Source organism: Larus michahellis, chromosome 1 (genome assembly GCF_964199755.1).
Source record: "Larus michahellis chromosome 1, bLarMic1.1, whole genome shotgun sequence".
Taxonomy (NCBI): domain Eukaryota; kingdom Metazoa; phylum Chordata; class Aves; order Charadriiformes; family Laridae; genus Larus; species Larus michahellis.
In genome coordinates, this window is record NC_133896.1 from 45,468,208 (window position 1) to 45,494,617 (window position 26,410).

General features: G+C 36.7%; 1 protein-coding gene across 3 annotated transcripts in view; it reads left to right on the top strand.

Moving 5' to 3' along the window:
- The window catches only part of TMTC2 (transmembrane O-mannosyltransferase targeting cadherins 2), a 256,731-nt gene that overhangs the window by 215,251 nt on the left and 15,070 nt on the right, over positions 1-26,410 (top strand). For all 3 annotated transcript variants that reach the window (XM_074574401.1, XM_074574410.1, XM_074574420.1), the window contains 2 exons: positions 10,953-11,067; positions 18,125-18,188. In XM_074574401.1, coding sequence (XP_074430502.1) covers positions 10,953-11,067; positions 18,125-18,188 — 179 coding nt within the window. The remainder of the gene's footprint in view (positions 1-10,952; positions 11,068-18,124; positions 18,189-26,410) is intronic.

Below are 26,410 nucleotides of genomic sequence, written 5' to 3' on the forward strand. Positions count from 1 at the left end.
GTTGGCATATTGTCAGTAAGTCAAATTTGTTAACAAGTGTGCCAAACATAGAAATGTTTAGCCAGGTCAGACCAGGGACATTATGGCCCAGAGATTATTTAGGTTTTGGATACAGTATTGACCACCCACAAAGGAAATACAGATCTCCCATTTCTGTCTGCACTGAGCCTATCTCAGGAGAAGTTGAAGAATGATTCTGTATAAAAATTTGACAATGCAGGGAGATGAGGTGAATTCCAAACAGTGAAATACCTAACTTCTTGTCTGTTTAAAAAGTAACAGAAATAAATTCTTCAGTATCTTTTCACTGAGATGGCTAACAGGATACAGCATAGTTGAGGAGTTTGAAGTTGTTTAAAGCTTTCTGTATGAGCTTTCACTTAAACAACGAGCAAACAAACAAAACACCCATAAAGCTACAGTGAAATTTAAGTTGTGCAAATGTTTTACCTGCAAAATGGCCTTATTTCCTTTATAATTTGCTGTTTAAAAATAATAATTAAAAAAAAAAAACAAACAAGCAAAACCAAACCAACCAAAGAAAAAACTCACCACCACTGAAGAAGTTTTCATTTTACTTATTTGCTAAAAATAGGTTTTGCTACCATGTCTCTTAAAGTGCACATTTAAAAGTAGAGTGGGGAAGAAAGAGAGAGAAAGGAGTGAGGTTTCAAGATGAATGTGTGTACAGAGGTCCCTCCTCCCTTACATTTGTAATAGCTTAATTAGAATGGGGAAGTTAAAATTAAATCTGTTTTATTAATCACCATTGAGACCTCCTTTTAAAATAGTTTCCTTTGAATAATACATTGTTTCTAATAACTCTAAATTGTTTAATGATTCCTTTTTCATTATAAAAATGGATTATTCTCATTAGATTAATTATGGATTCACGTAATTAGGCAATTCACATTGATCATCTGCCTTTTTCATTGCATTCCCAGTTACAGATATAAAACAAAATGAAAAACATGCTGTCAGATTAGGTAAAACTGAAGTGTATTAGCTATACTCTCATTGAAGGAAGAACAGATTAACATGTTCCCAAACATTCTAACTTTTTTTTTTTGCATTACCTTTCACTTCTGAATTTTTGATAATTTAAGAGTTGTTTTTATAGATTTTCTCATATTATCTGGGGTTTTTTTACACAAGTTCAACTTATTAACTGCTGGTTTTATTTTTTTCACTTTCATCCTAAGTCTTTCTAATCATTGTTTCCGCACTGACCTTTTTGCCCTTTTTGATGCCTAAATTTTCATCTGGATCCATGAGCACTTTGTATCTGTCTTGCTTTCAAAGATGACTGCTTTACCACTCCTAAGTCCCAGCCTGAAAACGTGTTTGAACTGCTATGGTTTAAGCTTCAAAATACATTTCATTGAAATATGATAGCAGTGGATTTTCAAGCACCATTTTTTTCAGTCTTTAAGTCATACACTTACATGTGTTAGTGAGTGTGAGAATTTACATATGCTTACAGATGTGCATTCAGTTTTATTCTTAGGTGTGATATATTTATAATATTTCCCTGTAGTCACATTGTTCACAGTGCTGGAGCGCCGTGTCTTTGTTCTTCATTGCCTGAAAAGCAGCCTGGGAAAGCTTTTTTTTTCTCCCACATATTTAAGGAAAAGAACTTATAAAGAAACCAGTGTAATAATGAAAAATAAAATACCAAATTTGTATTGATAAGAAGGAGAAATATCGCCCATGACCTAGTAACAAAGTCTTACTCATTTCTTCAAGACAGTTTTATGCCTGTGGAAGAAATGTCACCCTAGTCCATAGGAAGGTCAGTTTTTATCTTGGTCAATGAAATGAATAAAACTGATTTCACAATCCATTATTCCAATGAATTAATTGTCCGTTTCTGACATATAACACAGCTAAATGAAGTATATGCCGAATGATAAATAAAACAGAGCGCATGGATCTGCTCCATCGGGAACACCAGATGCTACATGATGATTATGTATTGAGAAATTTAAATTTCTTGATGAGATGGGGTCAAAGCCAACCAAACGTAATATGTCCATCACTAAGTCACTTTGCCAGCCTTCCTAATGTGTGCTTATGAATCTTTCAGCAAATGAAAGGTTTTTTGCCATTTTAAATCTTTTGGAAATCCTAACATTAAATAATATAAGGATTTTGTGTGGAAACTATAAAACAAGTTTATGATACTCAAATAACACATGTTCATAGAACATATGCACTCTTTGGAGAAAGGGTCTCTCTGTCTTGGGTGTACAGTGCCATCAAATTGGGATCCTGCCTTTGGACTACAGCTTATACCTCCTCTTACAATACCAATGAATGTAATTCCAGGAAGACAAGATTCCTAGCCCCAAAACAGGAAGTGAGGTGTAACTGACTCGCAGAAAGACTTTATTAAGCTTCCGACCTTTCTGCTCCAGAACCCTTTCCAATAACTTTGATTTAAGAAAATCTTATGCTACTATTAACACAGACAGTATTTCTTACTTTCAAACTGAAACTGAACAAGAATATACCAGAAACGGAGCTATTCACAAGAATACACCAATCTGTAGTTGTCTTTGCAGTTTTCATGACAGCTGTGAATAATGAGTGTACAAAGGCATATGTACATAAATTGTCAAGTCCTTTTTGTTGCTCTCTAGGCTGCTGCTATCACACAACAATAAAAGATTATTACAAACCACTATAGTAACTATTTATTTCAAACTCCCTTTAGAACCAATCACTTAAGTGGAATGCAGTGGAGTATTTCCAAACAAGCTAGGTCACCGACCCTAAATGCTGTGGAAGTTTCTGGCTCTTCCCTTGAGTTTATAAGTAAATCTTCTATCCTTCATTCTTCTATCCTTCATTTAGGCTCTACAGAGGGACCTGGACAGGCTGGATCGATGGGCCAAGGCCAACTGTATGAGGTTTAATAAGGCCAAGTGCCGGGTCCTGCATTTCGGTCACAACAACCCCAAGCAGTGCTACAGGTTTGGGGAAGAGTGGCTGGAAAGCTGCCCAGCAGAAAAGGACCTGGGGGTGCTGGTGGATGGCCAGCTTAACATGAGCCAGCAGTGTGCCCAGGTGGCCAAGAAGGCCAACAGCATTCTGGCTTGTATCAGGAATAGCGTGGCCAGCAGGAGCAGGGAAGTGATCGTGCCTCTGTACTCGGCACTGGTGAGGCCTCACCTCGAGTACTGTGTTCAGTTCTGGGCCCCTCTGTACAAGAGGGACATTGAAGTGCTGGAGCGTGTCCAGAGGAGAGCTACCAGGCTGGTGAGGGGTCTGGAGACCAGGTCATATGAGGAGAGGCTGAGGGAGCTGGGCATGTTTAGCTTGGAGAAGAGGAGGCTGAGGGGAGACCTCATTGCCCTCTACAGCTACCTGAAAGGAGGTTGGAGAGAGGTGGGTGTTGGCCTCTTCTCCCAAGTAAATAATGACAGGACCAAAAGAAATGGTCTGAAGTTGCGGCAGGGGAGGTTTAGATTAGATATTAGGAAGAATTACTTTACTGAAAGAGTGGTCAGGCACTGGAACAGCCTGCCCAGGGAGGTGGTTGAGTCACCATCCCTAGAGGTGTTTAAGAAACGTCTAGATTTGGCACTTCAGGGCATGCTCTGAAGGGCAGAGATTGTAGGTTGTTTGGTTGGACTCGATGATCTTAAGGGTCCTTTCCAACCATGAAGATTCTGTGATTCTGACATCCCAGGTATATGGTTGATTCTGCTTCCTCAGAACAATACACTAGCCTGCTCAAGAGATGTGGTATAGAAATTGCAGATCAGAGACAGTGCTAGAAATAGGGCTTTATGCTTCTTTCATATTGCCAAAATTTGGGGTTTCTGCAGGAACTGAAAAAAACTGTGGCACAAACAACCCTCAAGACTTCTTTGTTAATGAGCATGTGTTTTGACCTATAAGTGCTGTCTCATTATGAGGATTTTTGAAGAGAGAGCCTGGAGAGGCTACAAAAGTGCGACTGGATATTTCTTTCCCATCCAGATTTCAGTTTTCCAAACGTTATACATCACCAGGTACCTGGGGAATGACATAGGGTCCAGAATCTTGCTTAGTGTTTGTAAAACATGAGATCCTCTGTGTTATATGTTTTCATCATTAATCTTACGTTTCAGTGAGAGCTTCCAGTGATCCAGATGTGGTCACAAGTTCAGTCATCAGGTCCCAAAGGCTTGCAATTTAATTTTTTCTCTCTTATCTCTGCTTGTGCTCTGGATGACATCCAATGGTATATTTAGCACAACTGCAACAGGTTAAGTTTTTCAGACAAAGAAAATTGCTAATAAACAGATTTTTCCAAGCCAGTGCATATATTGATGTTGCAGCACCCACCAGCTTGCATAGTCTTTCTACATATTTTATTTGCATGGAATAATCTTCTCAATGTGAACCAATTCAGGAGATAAACTCCCCAAAAGCCCTTCCAGCGAGAAAGCCAGAGAACAGCTTTAGATAAAGATGGAACGGGATATAAGGAGCAGTAAAAGAAACCGCAATGCCGCTACCATCTAGGTGATCCTGATGTAAGTTCTGTTTGCTTCCCCTGTCACATCCTACACATTCAGCAAGAAATTGTCTTAACAGGCCTGGAAAGCAGGATCTTTAAGCAAACATTCCCTTGTTCTGGGAACTGCTCGTTCACAGCCAATGAATCTGTTTTGAAACTCTTAAAGGAAACAGTTACATTAGGTCATGTCTGTTGACTTGGCATCTTGCAACATTGATTCATCACCTGAAAAGTTTTGGAAATCAACTGAGAGACAAGGTCTCTCCTCTCATTTCTTCCACAGAATGCTATTGAAATTTTCCATTCAGAAATCTCTGGTTGCATTGCTTTTTCACTCTGCGTTGCCACAGCAGAGCTGAAGATGATGGTGACTTCAGTGGTTGTTCTGCTCATGACAGCGAGAATGTAGTTCAGTTCTCAAGACGTGCTCTTGTAGCCTTGCTGTGTACTTCAGAGACAGACACAATGCATTGGGTCAGCCAGAACCCAATCCCTATTTTGCTTTCTATTGAAACTTGAAATGCTTTGAAAGCACCAACAAAAATTCAGCTCCAAATCCTTGATGTGCAACGCGCTGAAAGAACTTCTAGTGAAGTTTATTGTAAACAAATTTGACAGTTGAGTCTATGGTCCTGATATACCCACTTTTCATGTTAATATAGTTAAAAACTTTTGAAGAGGATAAGATGCAGAAGACAATGATAAATGTATATTAAAAGCAGCAAATGGTAACTATTGCCTATTAGGTGGGACTAGAAGGTATTTCCTTCTTATTCAGAAGGTAGTTTACTTGGTTTTGATTGGATTACTAAAGATATCAGAACACGAGTATAAGTCATTGAAGTTTGAGTGAGTGCAGAACCAACAGCATTCTGAGAACATTCAAAGCGGTTCTTTTTAAAAGCAGCAGTAGCAAGATGAGCTGTTTCAGAAACCTGCTCTGTTCTGGTACAAAGTACCTTTGAATGCTTACCAGTGAGCAAAAGAGAGAACATTTCAATTAAAGAAAGATTGGTGCAACTTGCACTTTTGTCTAGTAAAATAAAAGCTCGTAGTGCCTGTAGGGAATAGTTGAGCCCATTCTAGAGGAAGGCACTAATGCCTTTGTGCTCTGAACATGAAAGATTGTTACATGCAGGCATATCCCAACCAATTAATACCTTTCATATTACAATAAAGCAGCAGAACTACCAATTCAGATGTATGGCTTTTAAACCGGTGTTGGCACATGTCTTAACAAAATGCTTTACAAATGTTCATGATCATTTTAGAGAAATAATTATACAGGTTAGAGAGCTGTATCCTTTCATGTCTATGGATGGGATGAAAATTTGTTAAAAATTTGACAGACTATGAAAATTAGTTGTTTTTTTTTTCAACTCCTAGGAACTGGAGTTTTTTTTGTTGTTGTTTAAATTACACATATACTTTCATCTTATTTTTCAGCAGATTGCACATATTTCCTCAAAATTTTTTGGTCAAATATAGACTCAAAACCACTGTTGGCAATTTGCAAGAAAAAGTAAGTTTTATCAAGGCTGTAGGTACAGAATTCTTCAGCTTGTATGCCCTTTTTGATGCTTAGATATCTTCATTTAGGGAAAAATGACTAAGAAGATAGTGAAGTATTGGATCAGTTCTCTGCTGTCAAAGGTCTTTAAGAACTCTTGGCTACACATTTACACTCAGCTCTGTCCTGTCTAGCAAGAAAGGTGGGAACATCAGTTTTAAAAAGTAATGTTGTTCCAGGCAAAGAACAGTGCTGTTGAAGATCACACCTGAACCTGGATTGTGGATTTCCCGCTTCTGTTCTAGAAGAATCATAATGAGAAATACGCTTTCCTTGAATAAGGAAAATCTGGGATTCAGAGCTTCTAGAAAGCTGTTTTCTTGAAAGCTGGTTCTGATTCCAAAAAACAATCAGGCTATCATAATTTATGTAGTTGGCAGGAGTCAGAGTTGTGACACCTGCAGTAAAAAAGCTCTGTGTGCGATATTGGGCAGTGTCTCATAAATCATGCAGTTTGCCAGCTACCTGTCAGAGAAGAAAATCCTGTATGTAAATTTAGACCCACACAAATGCTTCCTGGATCCAGGGGCTTGTGGATCAGACCTTCCGATCCACGTTCAACACCTTGCCATTATTCTGCCGTGCTAGTGCTCTTCTCTGGGGAAAACACATCTTTATGGCTTTGACAGGAAAAGTTCAGAAGTCTGCTTCTTAATGAAGAAAGTGCAGCAGTAAACTGCCAATCCAGTTCATTCTTCTATGAATTTAATATGTCATAGTAAAAGGGATGGTGGCTAATGTTTTCAAAATAGGATATCTCTATTTAGGTGCTTTAAATTAAATTTAGATGTGTGAATAAAATTAGTCTGCTTTTCAGGAGAACTTGGCAAATCAATTCTCAACTGGAAGTTTCCACCTCGTACTGGGTCTGGCTGGGACAGAGTTAACTTTCAGTTAACAGCCTGGATGGTGCTGTGGTTTGGATTTGTGACTGAAACAGCCTTGATAACACACCAGTGTTTTGGCTGTTGCTGAACAGTGCTTGGACGGTGTCAAGGCTTTCTCTTTTTCCCACTCTGTCCCCTCATCGAGTAGGCTGGAGATGGGCAGGTGATTGGGAGGGGACACAGTTTGGACAGCTGACCCGAACTGGCCGAAGGGATATACCATATCATATAACGTCATATTCAGCAATAAAAACTGAGATAGAGGAAGAAAAGGGGTTTTGGCTTCTGAGGTGACCTTTGTTTGGAGACTGGCTGGGCATCAGTCTACGTGTGAGAAGTGGTGAGCAATTTCCTTCACTGCACTGGGTTTTTTTGGGTTTTTTTTTTGTCTTCTTTCCTTCATCTATTAAACTGTCTTTATCTTGTCTTTATCACAAGTTTTCTTGCTTTTTTTCTTTCTGTTTTCTCCGTTCACCCTGCTGGGGGGGGAGGAGCGAGCAGCTGCCTGAGTGTTTGGATGCTGGCATGGGACAACCCACCACATACATACCTGTACACTCAGGTATTGACTTTTCCACTAGATTAAGAAGGTAGCAGTCAATTATATTTATAGCCCATCCAATTAAGGAAATGCTTAATCAGCAGCCTCTGATTGAATCACCTCTACTCACGCAATGAATAAGGCAGTTATGGGGTGTTCCCCTCTCTTTTTTGCAGTCAGTATCCTGTAAGGGTTTGGATGTAAAGGATGCCACGGTGGTTTCAGGAGGATGCTATGTACCATCTGCTACATACCCACTCAGCAGGAGTTATTGCTGTTATTACCAACTCTAGTAAAGGGGAGGGACTTGCTTATGGTAACATACAGTCCTAGAATTTTCTTTTCTGGAGAACGGAAAGTTTTACTTGTACTTGGCTGGTGTCACGCAGTACTCGCAATTGGTTTTAGTTAACTTTTTTAATCCAGTAATAAAGATAATCCTTTAATATGTTATATAAATTAATAATCCTATTATAGAGACACTTGTTAGAGACATATCAGTAAATGGAGAGAAAATTCTGGTTTTATTTAAAACATTAGTTTAGTGTTGTTGCTGACAATTTTGATGTGTCCATGTAGACTAATGGAATGTATGCAGTCCAAGTCCTAGAAAAACAATTAATAAAAACAAGCTTTTAACTAAAGCATCTAGCAATGCACTTGCTTTTCAGTAAATATATATAGTAGTGTTCTGTTCTAAGCTAGACTTCTTGTAGAAATCTAAAGCATGTACAAATTTCGTAATATCTTCAGTGTATGTTGATCTTATAGACCTCTTAAAGAGCTAAGAATTAACCTATTGTGTTGCTTAAGAGCACCAGTAAACCATTAGTATTGATTTGAAATGGTTTCCAATAATGTTATATCTTTAGGAATTACATGGATAAAGTGCAAGTATTTTACTGTTTAATAAAATGAACCTAAAGTCAAGAAATCTGTTGATTTTGTCACATCAAGTAGAATGTATCGTTTACATTTTATTACATTAGCGATAGTTATACATATGGTAACATCTCTGTTGAGCTTCAGTGTTAAATATTTAATACAGAAAAATAGCAGCATTCTAAAGATCTGTCTCTAAAAACCCTTGAATAATTTTTATTGAAGACAATAATGAGAGGTTTTTTCTCCTTATAGAACTAATTAGCGTAATGACAAGTTGACATTATTTTTAAAAGCTAAGCTGCAAAATATTTTTCCTAAATTAGGTATATAATTTTTTGAGAATGATCCTAAATGTTCACTGTGTCTTAAAATCTAAAAGGTTATGTCCTCTTTCTTCCCCCTGGCTGGATGTATCAATAGTACTTCTAGTGTCTCCTTCTGCTAATCCAGTGCGTTCATCAACAAAAAACCCCTAACGTTAACGGTTTCAGGCTGGTTTGCTTTAGCATGGAATTAAAGTTTAGGGTACTTTTTAGTTCATTTGTTGGAAGAGAACTGGAATACTAGTTGGTGAAGTTTGTTTCAAAGATTGCTCTTTAGAGAAAATAGGATTTTCAACCCAAATCAGGAGATACGAACTGCGTATTGTAGTTGGTAGATATACTTCTCTGAGAACTTTCATATTCATATCTGAGTTTGTCCTATATATAAGGTATACTCTGATCTGGTAGCGAAAAGAAAAAAAAGAAAAAAAAAACCAAAATGCGAACTTGCAGCTTTTGTCAACATTTATTAATTTATTTTTTTTTCCCTTCATAAGAGACTTCCATTAATGGCTTAAGCAATGGTTTCTAATTCAGAAGACAAATTAATTTCTTATGATCCAAACTGTTCTCATATGTTTTCTTTTTGTGTTTTTCTCTCTATTTATTTATTTACTTATTGTTCTCTGCGAGAAAGCCTTTTTGGAAATCATCTGGTTTTGGAAACAATGAACACAAAGCAACATAATGCATGAAAAGATGGCACATGTTAGAGTGTGAATCTAACTAAAGCAAGCCAACGTTATGCTATGACTGCAGAAAGGCACCTGAATGTTTCTCCAAGACTTTTTGCAGGTGTGAATGACTAAGATATAGGTGACTGTCTGAGTAAATAATCTTCTATCTCTTGCTAAGTTGAAATGTATCCACAGAGAAAGGAAAAAGCTAGAAAAGCTGTCTTTCATCACTTCTTGTATTGAAATAAATCCTTCTGCAAATGTGTTCATTGTGCCAAAGCATCACTGGATTCACTATGCCCCTACAGACCTTGCTAGCTCTGGTTAAGTGGATTTTCTGCATGTGCGTATAGTAAGCATTTAAGTAACAGGGGATGCATGAGTAAAGGAGGCAAGAAAAAAAGAAAATCCCTCACCATGAGAGGAAATAATTTGTTCCTGAATAGGCTTGTGGCCAGTGAATGGCTTGGTGGACTTTCGGTTGAGTGATCTTACTTTACAATTGAAGATAGAAAAGGAAGGATGGGATGCTGGAATGTATAATCACCAAACTTTAAGATAGCTTTTCCAAATACAAAGTTATGTAGATACAGAGTCTAGGTGGCTGAAACCCTTTGAAAAGTCCTTGATCCAAAAATAGCACATTTTACAAATTAGGTATGAAAAAATCATTAAAAGGAGCAGAAATAAGGTGGTTTGAGTACCTTCCCAAATGTTTTTTTTTTTTCCTTTTCTTCAAAGGAAACCTCAGTTTTATGGAGTTCTACTGGTTGTCATGGGTTTTGTTTTGAAACCACTGTACTTTAATTAAAGTTTGGTTAATGCTAAATTATTCATTCTTTTCAGTTTTAACTTGGTTTAATGATTGTGATAATGTCATTTGTAAAAATTCAGTCACTTGATTTTAGCCATCTTCTGGTTTTTTTACGTGAAATGTAACGATCATGTAGGAAATTTGTAAAAAGCTACCTGTTGTGATACTTTTAGTGTTACTGAAATACATGATAAAATACCAGTTCTTCAAGGTATATGTATCATTTTAAAGCAAAGTATCATTTATAATTCTAAAGCTGGAGAAATATGTTTGCATAGGTATATATATATATGTATATTTTTATTTGGCTTTGAGATAAGCTTTTAAGATGGGAATATATTTCATTTGTAGATGCTATTTTATTTTATTTCATTTTGTTCTGAGGACATGAGGATCAGCGGGTAGGCAGGACAAGTTCTAAAATGCAAGGCCCCTATGGGATTGGGAGTATTGTTTGTTGATGGCTGAGTTTTAACGTATCTTTCTCACTATTCATAAAAGTGTTCTGCAAATATTGCAGTTATCTGTCATATTTATTGCATTTTTTCTATCATTACTACATTTTTAATATATTAAAATACAGAGCAGATCAATAAATTGAATCTGAGGCATCTGGTTGTTGTTGTTATTGTTGTTGTTGTTATTATTATTATTATTATTATTTGATTTTCCTAACTATATTGTCTGAAGTATTATCCATCAGTTGCTTTCTGTGGGCTCATATTCATGCACTGCATTGCAGGTCAGTTCCTCCTAGAAGAATCTCGCCTGATAGAAGCAGCTGAGATGGCAAAAAAAGCAGCTGAACTTGATAATACAGAATTTGATGTTGTTTTCAATGCAGCCCATATGCTCAGGTTAGTGCTTTTACATCTGCCTTTCTTGATTTTACCTCCCTTCTTTTGGAGGAAAAAAGTGTTTATAGCCTCTGCTTACACAGGGTTCTTTTTAAAGCCCAGCAACTCTTTTGAGCAGTTCTAAATTGCTAATAAGATAAAAAGATTTGGAGTGAAACTGTTGTAGGATTTAGAACTTTCTAATTTTCTATGCATTATCTCATAATTTCTTACCTTTAAAACTTCTGTTGTAATACTGCAGGTAATGATTTTTGCTTGCATACAAGAACAAGTGTTTCTTTTGTGGAGAATCTTCTGCAGGATTTCCTTTCACCTGATTTTTTAAAATTCAGGATGCATAGCAACTGCAAAAAAAACCCTGTATTTCTGATCTGGATATAACTGAAGAATATTGAAAAATATCACTTTTTATGTTAATATCAGTAGGAAACACTGCGATAATTAGAAATCTAAATATTCCCAGGGTGATGATGACTTTAGATTCATAGGAGCACTTAATGATATTATCAGAATCTGTGATTTAAAATGTAGTCTTATATTTAATTCGGTTCTCCTATCTGAATAGAATAAAATTTTAGAGTTCTCTTTTTCCTTTTAAAGCTGTCAGACCTGGATATTCAGAAACATTAAGCTTCTGCCTGAACAGTTATCATTAAACTCTCATTACTGTAATAGGTATCCTCCATGCATATTTCTAGGATAACTATGTAATTATTGTCTATTGTCCGCTTAACAGCTATGAGGATACTGGATTTCATTTAGATTATATCTATGCTTAGAAAATGCATGAAAAGGAAATAAAAACTGCACGTCATTATGAAAAAACAGTATTGAGATAATTTTTCTAATGACGATACCTCATGTGTCTGTTTATACTTTTAACATTTAGAATATGAAATGAAAGGAAAAGACAATGATATTAAAAAGAAGGTAGAATCAACTTCAGCCAAGTGACCTGTGTTTCAAAATGAAGGGTTCTATACCAGGATTTTGAAATAAGCCACAAAACGCCCTTTGAGAAATAACTCACTCTTTATAGGTTAGAAAGGAAATTGAGACATGGTTCACTGATAAACTATAGTTTGGTCTGCCATAGGTATATGGGCTAGTTTAAGGATCCTTCCCTTCCTCCTCGTTATTTTCTGAATAATATCTCTTGAAATAGAATTCAGTAATTTGAAACATTTAGATTAATGAAGCAAATTCACAGACAGAAGCATAGCAAATTAGGCATGAAAGCTGAATCCAGAAGAGTATAGAGTGTGTCAGACTTCTGATTTCAGTGAGTGTGTTGTGGAAGGTGGTTTAATGGTGTGATTTTTTTTTTTTGTGTGGATATTTTAAAATGCGATGATGTAGATCAATGCTATTTTGGGAATAGGTTTAATAAATGTCTTACTTTATCTGAGTGAAGCATCTCAGGTCTTGAAGGCACACGTCCTTACATCGGGATATGAGTATTTTTCAGTCTCAGAGTAAGAGCTGTGCTTCTGTACTGTACATCAACCATGGTTACCCTACTTGATTTGGTTGGGAGTGGACACTTTTTGGGAGGTTTTGACCCACATTGAACTCAGTGATTCTAAACTGTATTCTCTATGTTAGCTGTAAGCAAAAAAGCAAGACCTTTAAAAAAAAATAAAATAAGAAAACCCACCAAGCCAAACCAAATCCCTTAAAACCAAAAAAAAAAAAGGCCTGGTGGTTTAGTTTAGCTTAGAATCCAACTGTGCTCCCTTGGGCTACCCAGTTGGTCTAATTTTTCACTTAAATATTCAGCTTTCTTTGTGGAAGATTGTAATGTCTTCCTAATATGCTCTGGGAATCTAAAGTGGTCTGGAGGATTTAGCAAGAGTCAGGGTGGCAAAGTTAAATTTGGTGCTGCCAAGTTTTTGCTTAAAACTGCATGTGTTTTGATCTGACTGATTTTTGCTTAAAGGCTACGATTCTGTTGTCTGCCTTTGTTCAGTGCTTTACTTAGCAATGTACTCAATATATTGCTTACATAATAGCTGTTGGACAAGGGGAACGTATATTCATACATCAGGACAGACCAGCTACAAATCCATCATGAGTCTGTGGGACTTCAGAAGCAGCTGATTTTCAGGGTATTTAGAGTGTTGAGAGAGCTGTGGTGGTTCCCAGAGGAAAGCAGATACCAAGATACAAAGGAGGAAGGGAGTAGTCTGAACAGTCCGAACAGCATAGAGTGACACAGCTAGAAACTGGATGCTAAAGACAGTTGTAAATGAAAGGCTGAAATTATTATACATAATAGTTTCATGTAGGTGACCAGCTCCTCTTTAGGTACCGTAGAGAGCTATAAAAACTGACTGGTGAGTAAGAATTTTGAATGAACTGCACAGCTGTGAGGTATAAAATACATTATAGAAGTTCACAGGGCGTGGAAGTGAATTGACTGTTGTGAGAGAGAAGGGATAAATTTTAAAGATGTGTTGTGGACTAAGAGATGGGAATTGATATTAATGTGGATGATGCAAGATGTCCAAAATGACTGGGAGGTAATAACAGCAACTTAGATTTTTGTATAAATTCTAATAATTTTTTTAGACCAAATATTCTACCCAGTGAGGTACTGTTGAATTAGAAAGGAATCATCTTTCCCTTCTCTTACACTCCTGTGTCCACTATTAGCCCCAGGAGTGTCGTGAGATTCAGAAATATGTAGACTTTTCTTCAGAATTGCAGGCAAATTCTTTCAAATTTGGGTTACAGCTGCTTTGGATGGAAAATAATCACAACATTTCCTCCAAATCTAATTTATTTTTCTATTCTAGTGCTAAAATATTTCCTTATTTTTCATCCCTTTACTCTCTAAGAAAAATGCTGAAATTAAAATGCAACCTAAATAAACATTAACACGTTTTGAAAATTTTGAAATGGAATGCTGCAGGTTAATTTTCTTTTTCTTAATTTTTTCTTAAATTAACTGTGTCCAAATGTGGTAGCTGTATTTACAGATAGCCTGTTCTCAGCTTAGCAGTAACAAGAAAGACTTCTCCTTTTGTCAGGTATTCCAACACTTCTCTTTGTGACTAAATCCGAAGCTGAAGCCAAGAAAGAAAACCTGAGTTCTGTTTGCATTATTGAGACCTCCCTGTTCCTAATTACACAAACATAGTTATTAATTTTTTTTGCCTAGATGACTTCTGTAGGATCCTGATAATGCAATGCCAGATGAATCAAGTCATCTGTAATAGGGGTGAGATGTGATTTTCTTTGCAACAGTCTGGTAACTTTTAACTTGCATAGTACTTGCCTGTAAAATTTGTTTTCTCAATAGATTTCTTTTCCAGACAGCTTCATTCAAGGGTCGTGTAGCTGTTTGGATGGTTCTTCTTAAAACAGTAACCGGTCATGTGTTTTCCTTTTGTAGTATTTGCTATGCTCTTGCTTATAGCCTCAGTTTGAAGCCTTTCAGCAAAGCTAGATACATTTTAATGGAATGTAGTGAAGTACAGATGGTGGCTGTAACTTCAGTAACCCAATCGTGTATTAAGAGTGCTAAGTTTCACTTTGTAGTTGTATACTAGGTGAGCTGCCATGAGATGATAGGTTTCCTGTGATCTAGGGGACGATTACTTCGAGAATGAGGAATGGCAGTGTGGTGACACCGCTGTACTAATTAGAAACAGGAAAAGAGCTACACATTGTCTCCAAATGAAAACAAGCAGAGGAAGAAGAGCTTTGCTTAAAAGCGCATTGTTTAGGGGTAATAGTTTTTCACACGCTTCTGTAGGTCAGTAGACTGTTGTGGGAAACATTCATATTACTTGAAGTTATAGCATGTTTATTGGCTATTTTGAAAACAGAAGCCTAAATTAGAGCACACTGCATGACAAGGTCTTCATTTTTCAGTGAATTTCTATGAGAGTGTCGTGGGTCTCTAAAGAACGCTGACTGAACACAGGGTGTAGTTGCTGGCACAGTCTCATAGGCACAAGTCCACCCTATGTTGTTGCCTAAACAGTTTTTATTCATTCTTTAATTACTGTCCGTGTGCTTAAATATATATATGTATGTATGGCTAAGCATATAGTCTATGTAATTTTTGTAACTGTTGTAAAACAAAAGGGATGAAGGGTTACATGTATGGAATCTGATTATGATTTGATTGTGACACAAAAGGGTCCATTAAGAATGACAAGTATCAACATTCAGTATTTTCAAATAGGAATCTCTTTATAGAGATTCCTACTATAAGGAATCTTCCTTGTAGCTGGGCTGATATCCGTGATTTCACTTCAAAAAAATAATCAACAGTCTGAAGCCTTATGCCAAGCAATAGGCAGCTTAAAAATAACCCTTTCCCTTTCACGTGTTTATGTAACTAAACCAATCAGGTTTTGTTTGTCTCTTAAAGCAATATTTTTTCCAGTGATCATCATAAAAATTCAAAATGAATGTAAGCTGAATATAACCGGGTGTCAGGAGAGCCTGAGCATGCGTTGTCAAGCCCATTTGTGAGGTGTCAGTAGCAGTCAGCTGGAACAAAATACAGGGAACTGGTAGGTTTGGAGGCTCAGGTTGAGAGATACGAGAGAATGAAAAGAGGAGACATTTTTGTCCCTTAAAATAAGATTGAATGCTAGGTGTTAATGGGGGGAATCAGATGTGTTTTCAAGGTCAGTCCTCATGAAAAGATTTAGGATAGAGGTTGAAATATAGCTCATAACTATGAAAAAGACTCTGTCTTCTGAACTTCTCTTTGCTTCCTTTCTGTCCTTTCTGTTTTATTATCAACATTTTATCTAATGTTTTACTCTATTGTGAATTATGTTTCCCTTAGTAATGTCCCTTCATTGTTTGACATTGATCCAGAGCCCTTTACTGCTTAGTGGCATAGGGTTACTGCAATTTCCTACCTCTGTGCCTTTAATTTTTCTCAAGGGAAAGCCATTCCAGGGCTTAACATAATGAATTTCTAGTTTAGATTTCCAGTGAAAATGGGAACCAGGATTCTGCTGTATCTTAACTAAAGGAACTGTTACTGAATGCCCCAGAAACGGAACTGGTATTTTCCTGACCAGATTATATTGTGGTGTGCACTCATTTCTATAAACCATTTTTAATGGAGAACTATAAATTCAAACTGATTTCAACTTAAGAATTAATGATCCATGTTTGAAGATGAGCATGTGGGAGGCAAGCAAGCCGTGTATTTCCATTGGGCTACAAGGGGACAGGATTTTAGTTTGTTCCACGTTCACATGCCAACAACACTTTTTGGAGGTGAAGTGTACCGTCTGTATCTGCCTCCTCGGTAAGGCACCTTGTTTATTGTACATAATTTCACCACGTTCAGAAATGCTTTGTCTCCTCACAGTTTTGTGCCAAGAGGAAAAAAAAAAGCAAACATCTGTGAGATTTTTCATTTTATATGCCTTGTAGTAAATCCTGAAATTTGGAACGATGATTTTTTTTTTTAAAGTCATTTCAAGTATTACTAATGCCCAGCAGGAGTGATTCAGAAGCAGATTAAATGAATATTTTTAGACAGTCAATCATTTCTAACCACTGCAACCACTGAGTCGATGATACATGTGCAAAGTAATTTAAAACAGTTAACAGGTATAAACCAGCTTCTACTTGGCAAATTGTTAGTCAGGAAGTGGTTTCAGGTTGCATGTGAATTATGTGAGAAACTTCAAAGGGATTATCTTTCCTCCCTTTCTCCTCCCAAGACCAATAACTGTCAAAATGTGTTGATTGGGATTAATTGCCTATCATGTATTTTGTGGCTAATGTTTAAACTTTGGGTGGAAGGGAACGCAATTTGATCACTGAATAACAAAGCATGTAAAAGCTCATGTAATGAACAAGATAAAACCTCAGATACAAGTGTTCAGTTGATTGATACTCTTTGAACTAGTGACTGTTCTTGGAAGGAGAAGAAAAAGGAAAAAAAAAAAACAAAACAAAAACCAACCCCACTCGGGCATTATCCTTGTTTTCTAATTCTTTCATTTTATATCACAGAAATTCATCTGTAATCACATAATAAACACAAATATGCTGAAGATCTCCTGTCCTAACTCTTCTATGAAGGGACCTAAAGCTTCATAGAAAAAAAAAGGAAGTAACTTTAGCAGAAAATGTGTAGCCTGCCTGATAGTCCTGCTTGTTTGTTCTTACATATTTACGATCTTTCTCATGGCATGTATGTGATCAACTGATATTCATTGGGCCAGTAGCCAAAATGAATATTTGGAGGGAAATTAAGAAGGTAGAGACAATAGGAAAAGAGAGGAGTTTGAGAGAAGAGTTAAAAAAGGCCTGTTGAGACAAAAATATGTTTGGATTTCTCTGGCAAGTTATTGCATTTTCATTTGAAGGCATTAAACTAAAAACTCAGGAGATAAAAATTAAATTACTAGGAGAATGTAGATGCCATCTATATTAGTAAAGAAAAGAAAAAGAGGTGAGCTGACAGTGCTTCAAGTATCCAGAAACTCATCTTATTCCCTTGGGATATGAGATCTAAGTTTAAATCCCCTCTCAGACTGATGTGAGTAAATTTTGAAATCAGAACTCTTATTTCTGAATTAATTCCCTGATTCATGGAAGCCTATTTTTGAGAAATAATTACGTTCTCTGACTTTTTATTTTTTATTTTCCCCGGAATGATAGTGTTCTTGGGGAGGCACAAAGAAAGGAACTGCATTATTGTCTTATCTACATCTTCATAATTTTTGAAGTATAGCTAATTATAAAAATCGAGCCAGGTTTTCTTCTGGTGGACTGGTGCATCTCTGGTTTTGCCTCGGATGAGCGTTTGGCCTTCTGCATTTCTCTCCAGTGTGTACTAATTACATTTCAGAACTAAGAAGAAAATAAGGTAGGCAAAGAGGGTTTGTGATAATGAATATTCTGAACTATGAAAAAATCTTTTAGATTGACATATTTTGTGCTTTTTTTAGAATATCCTTAAACAGTGGGGAGTAGTTGCACTATTTTGTTTTTAGCTATGCTCCTTTAGATATGGTCAAGCCAAGGAAAATGAGGTGTAACTATATTGTTTTTTCTGTCCTGATAGACAAGCCAGTCTCAATGAAGAAGCCGAGAAGTATTATGAAATGGCAGCAGGATTAAGACCTAATGTAAGTTGTCTTCTTAATGATATCTATTACTGAAGTTGAAGAACATGCTACAGTGCTGAACCCTTTGTGTCAAGCAGAAACTTCTTGCTGGGGCATTTATCTGTCAGCCTATATTATGTGTGTTCTTTTAATGGTTAATTACTGGATAGTTAGATAAAGCTGTTCATTTGTCAAACGAATCGCTATGCTTTCAAGTTGCCTCATTAAAGTGTTCTAGCAACAAATCTTACTTGGCTAACATACTTGGAAAAGATTTCTATATTTGGATTTATTTGTCTACCTACCTTTAAATGTGTTAAGTTTGGAAAGTTCTCCTAATTCCATCTATTTTCACTAGTAAAAGAGAATGAACTGTTTAAGGCATTTTAAATAATACATTTATGCATTTTCCTCTGTCATGAACTTCTGGCAAACATGATTCAATAAATTTAAAGGTGGTTTTATCTCGTAGGTATTTACCTCTGATTTTGTTGTTTATTGGCAAAGAAATGCTTATTCTTTGAAGCAGAAATATGCAGGAGTATGTTACAGACCCTTTTTAAAAAAAAAGCTCATTTCCAATATTTTTGCATCAGGAACTAAACAAATATAATATTTTCTTTCTACCATTTTTTACTCAGTGTTGTATTTCTTTTCAATTACCTTCACATTTTGGGGAAAAATAAACATTCATGAATGTAAATGGGGCAGAATTTATTTTAAATACCTAATACTTTGTCTATGCAATAAATCAAAACTAGAATACATTCCTGTCACAGAAGTCCATAGTGCCAAATTTGAGGATATAAGTTAGCAATTTCAGTCAAAAAAAAAAAAAAAAAAGAAAAAAGCCATGTAAAAAAAAGAAAGAAATTCAAAAATACAGGCTTAAAATCAAAGAGTTTCAGACGTCAGAATCAAAAGCAACACCAGGTAAAACTAAAAACAAGCTAACGAAATATAATCAAAAAAAAACCAAATAATTTATTCATATGAAATTACACACTTTCACATCTTCTCTTAAAAAAACCTCTCCAAAATCTATGTATTTCTTTAATCCGTACTTTGTGAGATGACAGTTTAGACATTGTGATTCCTTATGCTTTCAGATGCAAGGCTTTTCTTTTTTCTCTCAACCTTAATGTTGAAAGAATTCCCTCAGTTGCCTCCAAGTTGGTACAGTTGCTCTTCTCTTTTCTGTCGTTCATTGTACTCTCAAAACGTTTCTCAGAAACTCAGAAATATATATTAATATATATTAATATATATTATGATATATTACTATTTCTATATTGTATTATATGTAGTATGATATATATTACTATGTATAATACGATATACAAATATGATTATACGTGTAAGGTTTCTCAGAGCTTTGGAAGCAACTGAGGGCTTCTAGCTCATGGCAGCAGAAGGATAAAAGTTAGATTTTTCTAGGTATTGCTGACAAGATTTACATGTTAAGACCAAAGTATCTTTTTTGCTGGATAAGATCATGAGAACAGTTTATTATAGCAACTTTCTTCTAACTTTGGATAGTTTAAGTTAAAATTTAATAGGTGCTGTTTTTCAGCTTTCTTTAAAAGATAATCTTGCCTTTATGTTCAAGATAATAAAGTTTAACTTCGTAGCTAAGCATAGTGTACATATAGTTCATGACTTTTAAAATATATTTTAATGATGCAGAGTGGGAAAGTTGTATCCATTTTCACTGCCAGCATCAACTGTCTGACAACTGTACAAGGGCAATCTCTCAAGAATGAAAATAAAAACAGAAGTAGTCATACATACCTTTTTTCTTATTAACTCTCAAATTTACCGTAATAGTTTGAGTGAGAGGAAAAGAAGCCATTTGAGGAGGTTTTCTAGATAGTAAGCAATATAATGCAGACATGGTAAGACAGAAGCTCTTGATTTTTCCAAAGGAGTATGGAATGCAAATCAGTGAAATCCTGAGTACTTCATAGCTACGTCTGTACTGGTTGTCTGGGACTATTCATAAGTGTCGATCCAACCGGCTTCTCAGAGTGTGCCCAGGTACTGAGAGACTGCAGTGGCCCAGTCCAGAGCTGTGTAGGAACCTTCCTCACAGCTTGACAATGTCCACAGGTTAATTTGTTATTTTGGTTCTAGCCTCTGTATCCTCTCACTGTCTTATGAATATGAAGGATCAACAAAATTGTGTGAGTCAAGATGCTAAAGAAATATCTTTAAGAAAAATATAGTGCTGAAGGATTTTCATTTTATTATTTTGTATCCATCACTAATGATCTAGAGACATTTCTTTGTAGAAAATTCAAAATATTAGATGTATGAATGTGGTGTAATGTACAGGGGCATACATACAGTTCCATATATATACACATATCTGTATGCATATTTGTGTGTACCGGTTTAATGTTAGCTGCTAAGAGGTCTGTTCCCAAATTCCCTCTCAGTGAGAATACTGTGGCAGTTCTGAAGTCTCATTCCGTCCAGTGGATCATCTTTGTTCCTAGAACAATTAGTGCTAAAAGCATCTGTTTAACAAGGACCTTCCCCCTTCCGGTGCTTGAGATGGTACCTTGTTGACATTAGTGAATTTTGAATCACTTTCCCAAGTAATCTGGTGCTCTGCCTTTTTTTCACTGTGATTTTTTTTTTTCTCCTGTGGCTCTTCAATCATTCCTCCAGATCCCAAGTTGAAGATCCATTTCTATGTTATCAACTCCCTTCTTATTCACTGTACCAACAACAGTAGACAACTAAATTAAGTTATTCTTTAGAATTAGACTCATGCCTAGCTCCTGAGAGATTTTCAGCTAGTGCAGCCTGAAACAAAACTCAGATTTCCATTCTCTTGCATCCATTTCTTTACAAATATTACAAGTAATGTCTCCAAAATCACTACTATAAAATACCATCTTTAGCAGCAAAGAGATATTAATAGTACTACAGACTCAATCTTTTACTGATTGTTAGCGAATTTGTGTGCTCACTGAGTTTTTATGACACAATTTTATTCTCAGCATTCTCTCTTGGTTTTCCTTTTGCATCTCTTCCTTCAGTTTGTAAACCATTCCTGTTGCTTTTGTAATGAAGCAATACTTGACACACCTGCTCCCCATTGTATAAGCCCTTTGGATCCAGAAGCTGCTCTGCTGAGCTTTTCTACACATTTCCAAGTCCAGGTTAAACTGCCATCTGAGTTACAACTTTCAGAGCTACTTAGTTGGCTATTTCAGTGTTCTGACATCAGTCTCCACTCTTGTGTTTGTTTCCTAAGCAAGCCTTCTTTTATTTCAGTGTGTCAACATTGAGGCACAACAGCAAGCAACCAATATGCCTTCATGTCTGAGTCACTTTCTCATTCAACTAATCCATTTTTATAGAAGTTGTGACTAAGGAGGCTAAAAATATCACTGGAAAAACAGTATTCAGTTACAGAAGAAATATAATTTCTCCGAAACATGCAATCCGATGTTTTTAAGAAAGCAAACATAGAAAGATTTTATTTTTGTAGTATTGGAGGTGATTTATTCATCATTCAACTAATTCTGAGAGGACTGAAAAATACTGAAAAGACCATTTCTTTTCTCTGTGAAAAGCTTTATTGCAATGAATAAAGAATTTGCAAAAAAAATTACACCCAGTAGAGGAACGACTGAATACAGCACAGATGTGTTAAAATGTATATCCACATCTTGAATGTCATCTTTGCTTTTGGGTATACCTTCATACTGCAGAGTGCAAAAGAATTAAAACTGGTATGATACCAGCACCAGATGAAATGCAGCTTGGGTGCAAAGAAGAAACAAATCTGACTAGTATTATTATTCCAGATTTAGACCTACCTGTCCTCTTAATAATGTTCATGATTGGCCTTATTTTCAGTAGGTGTGTATTTATCCTCTACGAAAGTAATTTCCAGTCACATTTCAGAAGAGCAGTATTTTCTGTAGAATATAGTGCTGCTGTGGAGATGGGAACCACTTGTCTTAAACTTCACTGAAGAAGCAAGCATTCTCAAGCTTATGTCTATTTATTTCCAAATAGGCTTCACAAAGTTGACTTTCCCCTGGAGAGCCAAGGGGGAGAGAGGAATCCAGGAAAGAGTTTGGACAAGGAATCTACTTTTACTTGCTATGAATCTTTTCTTACCGGACTGTCTTTTCCTCCTTCAACTCTATTGGTAACCTACAGAAATTAGCTTGCCTAGCCTCTGGATCTTTTTGGATACTTTCCAAAAAATGCATTCCCACATTGTGTGTTTACCATGATCAAAACAAATCATTTTGGAGCCTTCTCAGTGAGAAGCACATATGTGTTTATTCTGGCAATGTTGGCTTGGGTGTATGTTAATCACATTGGTCTGATTTTAACAAATTCAGTTGCATGAAGAAATGAAAAGTGTACGTTTCTTGGACAGCAAGGCATTTATGCAGTAATTATTCTGAGTGGGAGTATCACAGAGGAAAATCTGTATTCAGAGATGGTTTCTAGGTGCCCTACATCTTGTAATGTTCACAAACCAGCAAATTGTTTTAACAAGTTGTTAGGCACTCTAAAATGTGAACTTTAAGCTCACTTTGTTGTGGAAAAATCAGTCATCCAGAAACTCTCTTTAAATTGGCATTCTTTACAAGAATGTGAGATATTGACTTAAGCTTCAGCTTTTATGCAAACTTTTAAGGCATTGTTTGTGTAATAGAACTGCATTTCTAATTTTTTAAGTCTGAACTTGAAGCAACCAATCTTTAAAAATCTGCTCTAGAACCCCCACATATGGCCAATGCCTCTTGAGAAGAAAAGGCACTTTGAAGTGTGACCTCAAAAGTATTAAATGAAAGAGAGCTCACCAGAGCCTTAAGATTTTGAGCCACCACCTTGAGCTGATTGGCTTAGGGGCATTCCTCAAGGAGATGCCATGACCTGCAAGTCACTACCATCCCAACCACATATTAGTGCTGCTTGCAATCTGGAGCTCATGACAGCTTTAAGCCCCATGTCATCGGCACATTGTCAGAAACAGCTGTTTCCACTCTACCACTTCAAAAGGGCTTGATTAAATGTCTTACTGTAACAACATACATAAAGACACACACATAGAATGAGGGGGAAAGGAGAAATGTACCTATAAGCAAAATAAATACAATTTCCACTAGATGGTTTAATCATGATGCGGGGGACTAAACCATTTCTTGACTTGAAGGGTTTATGTAATCAGTTAACACAATATCAAATTAAAAAGCAGTTTCTACAAGTGCTTCTTTTATTTTTTTCCCCACTGCTGGAATACAGATTTCATGTCAAATGGTCCAGGCTTGCAATAAGCTCTACCTTGGGCTGTCTAATGGTTGAAAGAAGAATCCTGGTGATTTCCAGATAATTGACTGTATTTTTATAGCCACCTTATAGATAACATGCTTTCAGTGCCTCCTTATGGAAAGTGTTCTTAATATATGGGGTTTATTCATGGCAAGACCTCTAAAAATGAATATACTTCCAATAGTACATACATCTTTAAAAAATAAAGTAGATGTTGGATTTTGTCTTGAAACATATGTAACCAAGATCTGCGTTATTATGTATTTTTTCCTTTGCTATTTCCATGCCAAATTTCCCTCTTTAACTTTCTCCTGAACATTCAGTAATTCTCTCATGTAGCTTTACCAGGCTAGGAGTAATTGAGAGGAAGAATGGCTTTAATGCATTTTGCCAGCTTTGTTAAGGGCATGTCCTGTTATTGCCAGGGAGAATTTTCGCAAAACTTTTAAGAGCTCCTGCTACATTAATTCTGTTGCTGATGGCAGTAATGGATGGGTTAACAGTGATTCTTAAATTGTCTGCAGCTGATCCTCAACTGACAAAAAACTGGCACTTCACTGGATCCAATGTCCTCCTCACTCTGCTCCAGGGATACTGCAGATCAATCTGTTACTCCTGCAGCTCTTTTGAGGAGGCCTACCTAGTCCGTTATTATCCAAACCTAACAACGGAAGTGTCTTGCCATTGTACTCCTTCTTCTGGCAAATCGTACAGATAAAACTGGCATAGCCCTCTAGAGAAGCAGTACATATATGATTTTTGCACCATGTATTATTGCCAGTAAAGCATGACACTTTCCAGTTGAGAATCCTTGTTTTAAAATGTTCTTCTGTCTGTTTACTTGTTTATTCAAAGTAACGAGCACATGGTAATCTTTTATCTTTATGTATTGGTGTCATGGAGTCACCACAGAGCTGTATTTTTAGGTAGTTAGCATCCAGCAGATTCACCTCTTCGGTGGTCTTCCATAACTTGTGTCCGCCTTTATGGAAAATACAAAAGTGGGCCTCATGGGGCAGGTGGAGCTTCTGCTGATTGCCTGCCTGCCCTCCGACCTGCTCCTGGCTTCTCCTGCCCTGTTTCTGGGCTGTGCAGCTTCCCACTACCAGCACCAGCTGCTGCTAAGCCTTGCATTGTTTAAGGCTTCCTCTCAAGTGTGCCAAACTTTCCACCTCAATGATATGAATGGCTGTGGATTCCTTCCAACCCAGCAGCACTCTTGGCCTGCTGAAAATGCCTTCTTTCTTTTCTCCTGGTGAAGGTGTGAGGAATAAGAAAACTTCCCAGGATCCAGTTCTTCCTCTCTTCCTGCTCTGTTGTTTCCTAAAGATTGAACCAATTGTTATAGGACGTGCAGGACTTTTAGGGACTAAAAAGGGTACTGTGGCTTCCTAATGAGAAGATAGGCATGACTAATGTGAGCTGTATTTCCAGATGGCATACTTTTAATAGTTTGACTTCAGGCATGGATCGGCTCCACTGGGAGAGGAGATAGTGGAACACCCTGAGAGAAAAGAGGGCACCTCTCTCTGATCTCAAAAGGATGAGAGAGCCCTTTCTTGGTTACTGTAAATTGGGTAGACTTTCCCTGTTGACAAGCGACAAAAGACCGACTCTGAGATTTGATATCAGGATAGACGTTTTTCAGCCTGCCTAGCAGAAGGCTGCCCTAGCCTAAAGGTTGTGCAGAATGGAGAAATCCAAGATAATATTAACTGAATGCCAGCTGCCCTTTATTTCAGGTAGAGAGGCTCTTCGGTGTTTGCACAGAAATAGCAACACTTCTCCACATAAAGAGTTCATGCATGCACGAACTCTCTCTCCCCCTCCTGAGCTGGAAAGCTTTTTGAAGCTTATTTGGGCCCCCAGCACAATTTTCTTTTGTTTTTGTTGTCACTTCACCCCCTCCAGATCCTTATACTCAGTTCATCCTTCTTGTCTGGGGCTAAGTGCAAGGCAGATATGTTATCTCTGTCCAGCTATTTGGGGAAAACTGTGTTTATTCTTTTGAACAAGAAGTTATCTTTCTGTATTTGCAGTTATATTTGTTCATGGCCCTCCTAAATATTTTTAAGACACATTTAGTTTTTTTGTCATGCACAATTGTCAGCTTCAAGACTGGCTTGTGTACAGGCTGTTGTTCTGAATCTTACAGTATTCCTACTTCAGCAGAGATTAGTGCCTCCCACCTTAAAAAAAAACAAGAGACAAAACAAACAAAAACCCTCATATAGCATTTCCCATCCCTATGATCTCCATCAGGGGACAAAGAAAGAACACGGGCTATTGGAATGGGGATATTTACCTGTAATACGGAAGCACAATAGCAGGATGAATTGTATTATTTGAAAACCAATTTACTCAGCTGTGGAAAACACTGAATTTCCTTTGGGAAATACATGAGAATATTTTATAGCCTTACCCGAGAACACTATATGTGTGTTTTCTCATGCATTGTAGCAGCTCTGTGAAAGCAAAGATTGAACGTGCTTTTGGGTGATTATGGAATACTTAGATCTGATTCTCGATATTGTTATCCATCTTTGTGTAAGATGCCTGGGAGAAAGCTGGAAATCATGTCATTACAGTTCTCAGCTTCAGTTTTGTGTGAGTTAGACTGTGGGGAGTCCATTTGTACTCTTCTGATTATACAAGCAGTTAAATATGCAAATATCTGAGATCGATTGGCTCACTCTGTGAGCTTTGGAACTGAATTAAAATTCCTTTAAGTTGCTGTTTATTTCCCATCTAGAATAATTTGTTTTATGTTGATATCCTAATCGATACATAAGTATTTTGTCTGTACAAGTTCTAAATGACTGAAATGAAAATACATTTGAATTTCTTCTGCTTACATAGATATTGCATTGCAGTAACTTGTTTAGAGTTGCTTCTCTTTCTCCTGCATGTGAGAGGTAAATTGGGCTCTGTAGTTT